General features: G+C 43.9%; 2 protein-coding genes across 3 annotated transcripts in view; both read right to left on the bottom strand.

Annotated features, from left to right (window-relative positions):
- Nucleotides 1–3,841, bottom strand: part of map2k6 (mitogen-activated protein kinase kinase 6) — a 35,461-nt gene extending 31,620 nt beyond the window's left edge. Inside the window, exon 1 of the mRNA XM_037081852.1 lies at nucleotides 2,341–3,841. Coding sequence (XP_036937747.1) covers nucleotides 2,341–2,431 — 91 coding nt within the window. The 5' untranslated portion in view covers nucleotides 2,432–3,841. The remainder of the gene's footprint in view (nucleotides 1–2,340) is intronic.
- A 671-nt stretch (nucleotides 3,842–4,512) lies between these two features.
- LOC119009223 (BTB/POZ domain-containing protein 17) lies at nucleotides 4,513–8,278 on the bottom strand. 2 transcript variants are annotated; one of them, XM_037080206.1, is made up of 2 exons: nucleotides 7,787–8,179; nucleotides 4,513–6,889 (listed from the first exon to the last, which is right to left on the bottom strand). In XM_037080206.1, the coding sequence occupies exons 1-2, from the start codon at nucleotides 8,134–8,136 to the stop codon at nucleotides 5,815–5,817; spliced, it is 1,425 nt and encodes a 474-aa protein (XP_036936101.1). In that variant the 5' UTR covers nucleotides 8,137–8,179; the 3' UTR covers nucleotides 4,513–5,814. The 2 variants fall into 2 exon arrangements, 1 of the variants encoding a protein (XP_036936101.1); XR_005071660.1 differs by having other exon boundaries at nucleotides 6,775–6,889; nucleotides 8,147–8,278.
- Nucleotides 8,279–12,012: the final 3,734 nt, after the last annotated feature.

Raw genomic sequence — 12,012 nt, 5'->3', positions numbered from 1 at the left:
AAAACAAATTCTGAATTTAACATCACATTAAGAGCAGACAAGCAGAAAATCCTCACAGATGACAAGCTGGAAGTGAGGAACGTTTGGAATTTTGTTCTTTAAAATTCCTCCAACGGGAGCTGCACAATTAATTGGAATATCATCGAAATTGCTACAGGGCCGAGTACAATGTCCAAATCACAGAAGCAGTCATGTTTTAGTGAAGGCAAAAACATGTTTGCTTGGTACAAATGAGGGTCGGTGAACCGAGGTATGAAAACAGACGATCGTAATAATGTGTACATTTGCTGATCTATTGTATAAGTGAGAGTGAGAGTCAGATAATTATCGGTTACCCCTAAAATGTCAGAAGTCACACACAAAACAAATAGAGCCAGTAAATCACGAGGGTACATGCTAACTGATGCTAACTGTAGTTGTTGTTAGCAAGGTAGCACAGTTAGCAGAGCTGGTAGCAGCAGACTGTGAGGTCAGAGCATCACCGGAGTGCTGCTTGGCACATTGGACCTGGCTACGACTAGCTAGCTGGTTAGCATGCTAGCTTCAGTATAAACACAATGCAAAGATGCACTAACATCAAAACTCTTACTGCACCTTTTAAAAACATAATAATTCAAGTTTATATTGAGTCTCGTGTTCGTCAGATTATGTCAACTGTGACATTTTCTGAGATGTTCATTGTTACGTGAAAACTTCATGCTGTTGCCAACCCAGTATAGATTCCAATTAATGCCACATCATCATAAATTATGTGAAAATTAAAACTGTGCCATGAAAATGATCAATTACACTGATCACGAAACGCATCACAAGCTTAAATTCTGTCAAAGACAACTGCAGTATGATTTTAATACCACATCTCACGACCCGAACTTAACCTATAAATCGTTTATCGGAAGAGTTGCAGATTATTTTTCTTCCTCTGGATTAAAAGAGAGGAACTGGTGTCCTCACACAGCTGCAGCTGATCCATTTCTGTGGCCTCGAGGAGCCTGACAGAGGCAATTTTGTTGCCAGCGCCATTTTGTCCTTATTTATTTGAAGTGAAAAAAGTCCAGACCCAAAACTTTGGCGAGCGAACGGCTCACCGATCCACGAATCGATCGCTCCCGTCTGCACTCGACCTGAGCACCACTCGTTTTTCTGCTTTGTGCAACATGAATGAAGGACAGCTAGAGACCTACTTCTGCTGTCAGGAGAGACCCAGCTCGACCCATTCATCTCCAAACAATAAAAAAAAAAAAGAAAAGAAAAGAAAAAAGAAAAGAAAAGAAAAGAAAAATGTGTGTGTGCATTATTCATCACAAGATGAACCGGCTGCAACAAGACGGTTCCTGTGTGTAGGTGGGTGGACAATTGACTGTAGCAGATAAACAGTGTGAGGCTGTGACCATCAGGGGCTCTCTCTCTCTCTCTCTCTCTCTCTCTCTCTCTCTCTCTCTCTCTCCTACCTGTTCACTCCTGTACAGCCTCTGACTCTCTCTGTCTCTATGTGTGTGTGTTGTGTGTGTTGTGCAATGAACCAGCCTCACTTTGGACTTCTTGGAAAACACGGTACAGGGAGGGAAAAACGCCTGAGCTGCCTCTTTCACTGCAGCTGTTTTTCCCCTCTGGTGAACTTCAGAGCTCCGTGGCTGCAGGACCCCTGTTTGCCGGCCGCACAGTGGTCGAGCCAGGGGGGGTCAAAGTGTCACATGCATGCTTTTGTTTGGCACGCCGGGGACAAAGCTGGACATCATTGGACAGGGTGGTGGTGGTGGTGGTGCTGTGGGGGGGGTTGGACGAAAGCTGCAGCTGACAGAATGGGACGCTGAGCTTCTCCCTGCTCTTGAACTCACCACCAGCAGCAGCACCACCACCACTTTAAATGCTCATTTCTATTATTAGATTTTCCATTTTCTCTCCCATAAATCTGCAGCCAGCGGAACGCTCAAAGTTGACAGCTGCAGGTTTGTCACGTCATGTCACCGAGCCGCGCACGCACCGCGCACGCACTCTCGCTATTTACCTTGAGCGGCGTGCAGCAACTCGTGCAGAGTTTATTATAAAGAGTTGCAGTGTCCTTGTCTATCTCGTGACTGTTAAAGGCGCCCTGTGCTCGACATCCAGCCTGCGCCCGCCGCTCAACAGCGTCAGTGCGAGTGAGTACAGACAGCATCGTCTTACCAGGAACTGTGCAAAGGGGAAGATCTTTAAACAGGAAATGCAACTGACCCCCTTTCTAAACCGTGTAACTTTAAAATGCACCGGCCGAGCTCGAGCTGCAGCCGTGCATGTTGCAGCCCGTGCAGCCGTGATTGCATGTCGCGAGTTGTGCACGCATCGGTGTGATATTCTTACCTCCCTTCGGCTGAGACATTTCCCCTTTGCTTTGATGAGGGGGAGGGGAAGCACAAAAGACTTTGCCTTCTTTCTCACTCCCTCCCTCCATCGCCCTCGCACTGGAGCTTCAGCGGCTTGCCTGGGTTTTTTTTTTTTTTTTTGCAACAAAGATGCAAAATACAAGCCTCGATCTTCATGCACTTGGAGCCTTTTTGCGTCCGGAGCGTGCGTGTCCGTGCAAGGAGCGCTGGTACAAGTGCACGGCCCCCGCAGCCGTCGGGAAAACAGGTAATTCTGCAATTGCACTGCAAAGAATTCTCCGCAGCACTTACATGATGGGCCAAGGCTGGCAGCTGAAAGCTCCTAACTTGGATCAGTGTGAGCCCCTGCGAGAGAACGTTCTTCCTGCTTGGAGCGCGGAGGACGCTGGGAAATGTAGTCCTGGCGGTGAAGCAGCGAACAGCAGCCAGCTTATTTATTTACTTGCGCAGCTTCTGTGCAGTAACGTTACTCTCCTGCCTTCAGGGGGGAATATTGTAGGTTCTGCTGCCGTACATGTATTTATCAGTTTAAGTATTTTGCAGATGAAGACTTCTGCAGATGGTTTTAATTCATTTAGATAAAGTAAAAGTAGAAATATAACATTAATGACACCCAAACACATATAAATATAAAAGCTGTATTGGCTCAATGTAATTCAAACATGTACATTTAAAAGTAAGTACTTCACTATATTTTTTGTAGAACATTGTAACTGTTGCTTTAAAGTGTAAGTATTGGTAAATACTGCTTCTTTATGCTAATCGAGCTAAGTAATGTTATTCTTGTAATATAGAAAATGTACTCTGTGTGTACTCCCACTGCAGCTTTAGCTATCAGACACTTCACAGACTAAGATTTTACTGTAAAAAAAAAAAAAACGAGACAGATTTATAAAATATAGAATACACAATTGAGAGAATGGTATATAACATAGGCTAGTTTAGGGAGCAGCAACAGTTCACCTGAAAAAGGAAAGTTCATTCATCTTCAAATTGACATGTGTGTAGGTGGATGATGACTGAATTTTAATTTTAAGGAGAATGTATCATTTAATCTGTAAATAATCGACAATCGCAGCTGTCTGATGAATTAACATATCACGTGTATTTATTGCAAAGTACGATTTTTCTCTATGAGATGAGGTGAAGTAAAAGTAAAACTAGCAATACTTAAAAATCATACTGAATATTTCAGTTAATACTCATTGTTACTTCATGACTCAACATAGTGTTCCTGGTTTTAAAGGCTGCAGTAAACTAACCAGACTGTTCAACTTCTTCTAATACTTATCTTTACTCAGTGAATCATTAAATACACAATACTGGTGATTTCTTGTGTTAATATTTTGGACTGATAGTCATCTCTACAGTTTTGTTGCAATATTTATGATGTATTTGATCAAAAATATTATGATATTTGATTTTGTTGTCTAGTGAGAGCGTTTATGAAGCCCTCGGCTTGTAATAAAGTACCTTAAAAAGCAGTTATTGTTGTTGTTTTTCCTCCAAGTTGTGACTTTATTATTCTGGCTTCAGCATTTACTGGCCAGAGTCTGGACAGATCCCTCCTCTACCTTTATTTATGCAGGTAAATTTCACAAATGTTCTGTGTTCAGGAATGCCTCAATCGGTTTAACAGTTACTCATTCACACGTGGAAGCTGCTCAGTACAACCACAGACTGATCAGTAGAGCGGCTGAGCTTGAGGCACCTCAGTGGTGGTAATGAGGGAGTGGGAAGCGCTGCCTTCCACTTCCTCCACACAGATTTATCCTGCTGGTCCAGGGATTAAACCAGCAACCCTCCTATTACAAGCGTGCCTCTCTAAACTTTAAGTCAACCCGAGGAAAAACAGGATTTTCTGATAAGTTTTCCTTCCCTGTATCGACTGTGTAGGGATAGAGTGTGTCTTTGGATTACATCAGATTATAAAGATTTCTGAGACAAACTCTTGAATACATGCAAAGTGTGTGAAGTGATGACAACATGAACTCACGCGACAAAAAAAGGACAATTTTCATTTCACTTTTAAAACGTCAGTAAAAATCTTTATTACGAGGTAACGCTGATTAATGCAACCGTGAATCTAGGTAATCAATGACATCAATGAACTAATGACAACGTACGCTGACACCTACTGTGGTGTGGAGGCTTACAGGAGCGGCGTTGTGGATACACGACGACTAAAGTAAAAGAAAAACATATAGATGTGAGGGGCTGAATGACAACTGTGACCCCTTCATTGTAACTGGGGTGTAATAGCACCAATATTTAAGAACAAGACAAAGACAATGTGGCAGGAAGCATGAAAGGTAAAGCTGGTGATGAGCTACATTTTCTTGTAGTCCACAAATCCCTTGAAAACACCCAAAAAGTCTTAACTGGCTATGAAGGAGTCTCCGCTGAATACTGACACCTCTTTATGACCTGTATATGCAAACAAGAACATCAGCAAGAAGATTGGCTATTTCTGTATTCTTGATATCAACAGTCTGATTTATTGGGGTTAATTCATAAAATTAAAACTATTTTTACGGTGGAGTCTCACAGGCTGAGGAAAGCAGCTGCTCTGTAGTCTGCTGGTACCGCAATAAAACAGAGTTTACTTTGTTTCAGCATTGTCATCTTTAATCCAAAGGCACCTCCAGGATCAATGAAAAATGAAAGTGTAGTAGCTTTAAACGTCAGTGTTGCAACTTTACTCAAATACCCAAAAGCTTTGGATTCCTTGCAGGTCTTGGGAATAACACCACTGGATCAGGAGTTGGGATTGTTTATCTGCTTGGCAGTCTGGTGGTATGACACTAAAACAAAATTTACTGAAGAAAAATAGCTTCAAAAATATTCTTTTCTTTCCTATATTTTCTGCACAAGGTAGCAGATCAAGAATCTTTCCTGCAGGGGGGCCGTTGCCCTAGTACCACTTTTGTCCACAGGGGCCGCCAGAATCAAAAATAGATGACTTCACCTGCGCTCAGTCATTTCTTAAGTCGGACACTGTAGTTTTTTGCTTAAGACTGGGAACAGGTAGGTAACTGTCCTGGAGGGTTAGGATGAGGGGCTCAGTGGAAGATAGCCCAGGACTGGGTGATGGTTTGGAGGCTCTGGGTTAGCGTTTAGAGGGCTGAGAAACCTGTCTGGTCCTTCAGAGAATAGTTGGTCTTTGTAGTGTTTTCATGGAACAATGGAGCTCTCTGGTTCTATGCGATTTGTTGACAGTAATGAAAATATAGAACAGCACCAGAGTTTACCTTTAAGAAACATGTCATAATAATGATTTTACACTCAGCAGGATTTACAAAATGCTCTCAGACAGTCACATGTTAGTTGCCCAATGAAAACAGCAGTTGAGACATCACACCCGAGGAGGATTCAGATCTACGTCCCCGTGATGTGATATGAGTGAGATGTTGCTTCAGACGGTTGGATTGTGTGCGGTGATGTGGAGGGTTCAGTTCTTGGCACTAATGAGGGTTTGGTACAGTGGCTTCACCACAATATGGAGGAAGAGGGAGCTGTCGATGAGATATTCCGACGTCCGGCGGTACAGATCAGCTTCGGCCAAGAAGTCACCGTTCTCCTCCGTGCTCTGGTGGAAGTTGTAGACGTGTTTCACCACCACCTTCCCCTGCTGCTGAGCCATCACCAGCACCGTCTTCTGGAAGTTCACCCCAGCGAAGTCTGCGCTGGACGTGGCCGGTGTGATGATGATGCGAGGGCGCCCTCCTTCCACACGTGTTGGCTGCATGGCGCCCGTCTCCGTGTACATCGGCCTCATGCTGAGGGGTAACCAGCGTGGCGAGAAGAGGGCGTTCCAGGTCACGCGTTTGCTGGAGTCGTGGCCGCTGGGTCCCAGTTGTGTCTGGAAGCTGGTGCTGCGGTCGTCCCGCGTGGGGTTGTTGATGATCCAGGGCGACCCCCACATGGAAGACAGGTAGTTCCTGGGCATGAAGAGGCTGCAGTTGACGTCAAAGAACTTGGCCATGTGCAGCGGCGATGCAGAGTGGAACTGGTAGGACATGTACAGTAGATCTCGCACAGACTCCTGATAGCGAGCCAGGACTGCTGACTGCGTCTGCAGGCGGAAGAGCTCCCGCGGGGGCATCATGGCATAACGGACAGCTCTCAAAGCGTTCTCCGCTGTCAGACCGTCCGGCTCGTTCTGGATGATCCAGGCCTCCAGCGCTGCAAAGAGCTCCATCTCGCTCTGCAGGATGAGGTCGGAGCGCCTCAGCAGCGACATGAGCAGCTGGCTGCTGATGGTCACCCACTCGCCGCTCTGCAGCACCGACGACAGGTTCCAGGCCATGTACTGCAGGCAGCTGTCCCTCAGAGTCACGTCCCCGGCCTGCAGGGCATACTCGTACCAGCCCGCCACGTGGCCAGACGAGGAGTCCCGGGCCAGATTCTGGGTCATGTACTGGGTGATGCCCTGCTGGAGACCTGTCACCTGGTATTTAGAGGCCAGCTTGTGTAAAGGTGTCGCCTGGTCCAGACGCAGAGAAATCTCTCCACAGTACAGATACCTGCTCGGAGAGAGAGGGAGAGGAGGTTGGATGTTGGGTTAGGGCGTTTTAAATAGAACATGCACCTTGTTTCTACTTTAACAGATGAAATGAACAGATATGACAATAAATATTTTTCTAACGTATAGACTCATTATTATAAAGCTGTAATAAGTTAGTTTTGACCACTAGGGGTCAAAGGAACACCACCATAGAAAGTTGTTATAGGTGCTAACTGTGAACTGTAGTTTATTTCTAAAAGCTAAGCTAAAGCTAAGCTAATCCCCCTCAGTTAGAAATATAAGGTTACAACATATCTGTGATGTTTTTAGAGATGTGCAATGCCAATATTTATCCGGCAGCTGGGTTTAATTAACTGTAAAGGCAATATGACTTGGGTGATAATTCTCTAAGTTTTTTTCCTCAGCCCTTTGAGAGTACACAGTCATTGATCTGTTGCTTATATGAAAATATTGATTAGTGCAGAGTTGTGTTTCTCCCTTCTCTAGCAACCTTCAAGAAGCTCCTCACAGAAAAGTTGCAGGGGGAAAAACAATCTTATCTCCTGTGAAAAGCTTCAGATTATGTTGTGCACAAGAAGATTTCATCACTCTAGTTCATTCTTTGGTCAACCTCATTAACATTTTAGATAAAAATAGATTTTTATCATCGATCGCCTTTGCACTGCAGGCTCCACAGTGTCTTGCTGCTACACCACAGGAGCTGCTATTGAGCAACCCAGCAGTTCACTGATTGATCACTTTGTTTTACGACAAACTCATCATTGATTGTTTGTCTCAGATGGAGGGCTGCGGTGCACAGTTCACCCCTCTAGAGGGCGTGATAACTCAATCAAACTGCTAAGTGTGACATCCACTCATATAGAGATGAGAGCTTCGCCTCCTCCCGTCTCATCACCTGATGAACTTGTCAAACACAGCGGCACAGTCAGAGTTCTCCTTCAGGACCAGTGTGCTGCTGTTGCGGCTCAGCAGCATCTCCTCGAACACGGGGCTCTGCAGGGAGAGCACCAGCGAGTGAGCCTGGATCACCTTCACCTCGTCGGCGTTGGGCGTCTCCACCCTGAGAGACACATCGCTGCCGTTCCCCTGAACCAGCAGGGCCTCCAGACGCTGCACCACGGTCAGGGAGTGGGTGATGGTGTCCCCGCTGCTGCTGCTGCTGCTGCTGCTGCCACCTCCATCCTGGGCCGGGTCGACCCTCAGCATGCCTGATGGAGAGTACATTTGCCGTAAACAGCAAAACATAAATACTAACCTTTCTCAGTGGATTGCACAGAAGTTGCATGTCAGTCATTTTATCGGGGCAGATTGTGGGTCAGTATTATCCAAATCCATGCCATTGATCAGCCCAGCTGCTCTCGCTGTCTGGATAATGAGAGACACTGGGTCACGTTTAATTAAAGCTTTGTCTCGGCTGAGGCGGTTGTAGCACTCCACCCCTCCTCCACCTCCTCCCCTGCTGGGATCCGAGCCCTGATACATATTAGCGGAGTGTGGTTCCGCTTTCTGATTCATGATTAATAACTGGCACTTCCTTTCCAACTGATAAAAACAGAACCCGGCACGGTTGTGATGTTTCCTTTAAAGCACAGCCTTGACTACAGATTGTGGCGCAGCCTGTTGTCATAGCAGTAGGTCGTCAGTCAAAGCTCTGATTTGCTTTCACTGAGGTCTAAATCCCAGGGAGGGAGAAAAATGTTGTCATATTTCGAGAGTACATTTGTAGTATTTTGGGAAATTGTGTCATGGTAAACAGTCTGTTGGCTTTTACATGTCAGATCCAGGATGTTTCTGGACCTTTGAGGACCTTTTTAGGGAAAGAATTTGCATCGGAGGAGGACCGAATTTTATGCAGTAACATAAAAAGGAATAGTTCATCCAAAAATAAAAATCATTTTTTTTCCCCTCATGCGGATGGAAAGTCAGGTGTAGATTCATAGTCCACAAAACATTTTTGGAGCTTCACAGCAAAACAGTGTTCTAGCATTCTCCAAAACAATTGTAGTATGAAGATTTGTTTTAAAAGGGAGAAGAAGTAAACATGAATGGCTCCATCCAGCTCATATGGGTTAATCCAATCCATTCATTTGAAAAGACGTTATTTACATCCTGAAATCTTCACTGTAGCTGCCAAGCTAAAAGCATTAGTGCACTAATTTCTGGAGACTTGGATTAACCCAGAGTAGCTGTATGGAGCCATTTTGTGCCCATCTACTTCAGCTTTCTATAAGGACATGAGGATGCTGCAACTCTGTTTTGCTGCAAAGCTCCAGAACTGTTTTGTGGACTACGTAGGATCACCTGACTCTCCATCAGTCATGTTTGGGTGAACAGTTCGTATAATATTACTGCGTTCAACATTCAACACCCACCACATGTAAATCATTTTTGTACTGCCTCTAATACACTGCTTACTGGTGAAAGCAACAAATCCAGGTTATCTATGTCACATAAAAGCTGCCTGTAAAAGCCAAAGTGGTGAATTTCTGAATCAAATCTATCGTCAAATGGACAAAATCAGAAAAATGCTGGATATTGGATCTGATGATCGGCCAGGCTGACGATCAGCGGTCACATAGAAATCAGTATATACATAAATGTAAAGATATGCATAATATACATTTACTTGTTGATACCTTTGCACATTCATTGTCAAGAAATCACTTTTAGTACTTCAAGTAATTCTGATACCTTCTTGATTTTAGAGACCCCTGTGGACAAACGTAGGAGTGTTTTAACCATCAAACTCACAAACTGTAATGCTAAAAATTAAATTATCTAAAAAAAAATCTCCTTCTTCTTTTTAACTGGCTAACGTACTACTCACAGTAACTTTGTCTAAGAAAGTGTAAACACAGTGACCCCCTGGCAGATGTGAAGAAAAACTAAATAGAAAATGTCCAGTCTTGTCCCTGATTTGTTTGCTTATGTAGGTCAGGTAGAGGCTTCAGTAATAAACTGAGACTGTTTCATTTACAGTTAAAAACTCTCTGTAGTGGCTTCACGCATTGTTCATGTGTGCGACTTGTGTTTCAACCTGCTAATCTTTACTTTTACCCAAGAATGACTTTTGGGTTCTTTCTACAACACTGATAGATCGTCTTTTTCAGTAATTTGGGTGAGCTGAGCCTTTAAAAGCAACTACTGGAACATATTTTCTATGTAGAGAAATCCATCTATAATTACTATTATTAGTTTAAAAAAAAAGCCAAATCAAACTCTCATTTGCAAGGTCGCCTCTGGCCTACACGCTCCATCCTCATCATATATCCCATGACACTCAAATCTAAACTAATTCAGACTAATTCAAATTATCCAACGCCATCCTGTGTACCTGCAGCAGCTGCTCCCAGGTGCAGGCACAGAGCCACCAGCAGCACCCTGACGTCTTGTTGCACCATCTTTTTCTTCTTCTGCGCGTCCTCACTGCGTCTGTACGTCCGTCTGCTGTGGAGGACGAGGGGGTCTGTGTCCTGAATGTGGGACAGGGGTTCTCCTCCACACATCCGGCCCACCAAGCACACCCACACACTGAACTTCATCGATCGGTGGGTGGGAACAAGCCTGGGCTGCTGATTCTGACTTTCCTATCCTTGGGTATTAACGCTTGCATGACATTGATTGATGGAGGCTGAGTAAAAAACACTGATATTTGGCGTGAGAATGATTCTGTGCAAAAGCAGTCTTCATCAACAGGTTTATTCGAGTTGTTTCAGCTGTTTTGATCGATGATACCTGCAAGAGCTGAGGCAGGATAATGAGCTAACAGTGTTAAGTATTAATCAGTGGCTACAGACTCCACATGCAGTTATGTGTGTCAGTGTGTTCACCCAGTTCAGCTCATGCGTGACACAGCAACACAAGCAATTTATTCACAGCTTCGGGCCACAGCATCACATCAGGGGGCAGTAAGTTATACGATCAATATTCCTCTGTTGATCATTCTGGAGTCGAACGCTCAACAGTTTATTGCAAATATGCAAATTCACAGAGCAAAGAGTCAGTGAGGACGACTCCTCAGCTGACATCCGTCCTGTCCTGTGTGTGATGTGTGTTGACGGTGTCATGTCAGAGTGTGTGTGATCACGTGTGTCAGAGTCGATGGTGATCCCGCGGGACGGGTTCTCCTCTCCCGGTCTGACTCTGGGTGGAAATATGCCACCGTGTCTGGCTGTGAGCCAACAGGTCAGTCGCACAGTGTGCAGAGACTCTCTTCACTTAAAGGAGCAGTTCCCCCCAAAATAAGAAGATTCAGTCATTATCTCCTCACACTCATGCCAGTGGAAAGTCAGGTGAAGTTTCATAGTCCACACCTACAATTAGATTGAATTTAAGAATACTGACAGTGTATTACAAAGGACATGAACATGAATATATTCTCTGTAATTACAGCAAATACACTAAATTACCACCTAAAGTATTGTTGAATTACTATATTTTAGTACATTAACACATTTAATGACATCTATTTTGAAGGATTTTTTTTTTAAATACAACTTAACTTAAGCATAAAAGTAAAAGTTTACTTGCACAAAGGTTTCTACACTTAAACTATAGGATAAATACAAGCTCGGCCACACATCGAGGGTGTAAATAACAACTTCTCAAATCAGTTTTGGATCTCAGGGTTGTCTGGAGATTTGTAATTTTAGGTGAAACTGTTCTTTAGCTTTAAAAAAGTCAAATGTGACATTTACAGCAACACATTCGGAAGTGAGAGTTGCTCAGCGTCGGTGGTTTGAACTTCTGGCCTTTTACTTCCTTTAATGTTTATTTCACACAACTTACAAAGAAACACATATTTGCTTCTTTTACTCCTGGGAGTAATGAATCGTGATAGTTTTGCTTTTATGTGTCCAGATTTTTAGATATATGTGACATTTCTTCCAACAAGAGTGGGCGGAATTTAATATGTGGCGCTCACAGGATTTTGTAATTCAATTCCAATTCAGTCTTCAGTGGAACGATTGAAACTGTCAGAATCTCTGATATCTCAAAACATTCATACATAAAACCAAAAACATCTGCCTGACTACATTTTATGAGATGTTGGTGAATAAATGTCTTTGTTATCTGTGTGAACTCACCCTTTAATATTCTGGTGATGCTGTGTCATGTCCA

This window comes from Acanthopagrus latus, chromosome 20 (assembly GCF_904848185.1).
Source record: "Acanthopagrus latus isolate v.2019 chromosome 20, fAcaLat1.1, whole genome shotgun sequence".
Lineage (NCBI taxonomy): Eukaryota > Metazoa > Chordata > Actinopteri > Spariformes > Sparidae > Acanthopagrus > Acanthopagrus latus.
Note: the sequence above shows the minus strand (reverse complement) of the source record. Positions and strands in the feature narration are given on the sequence as shown.

Excerpts from the sequence above, each read along its gene's own strand:
- LOC119009223 (XM_037080206.1), bottom strand. The coding sequence starts at position 8,136 with ATGTTTTGCTGTTTACGGCAAATGTACTCTCCATCAGGCATGCTGAGG. Across the intron at positions 6,890-7,786 it reads GTGTTTGACAAGTTCATCAG|GTATCTGTACTGTGGAGAGA; the intron begins GTGATGAGACGG and ends CTCTCCGAGCAG.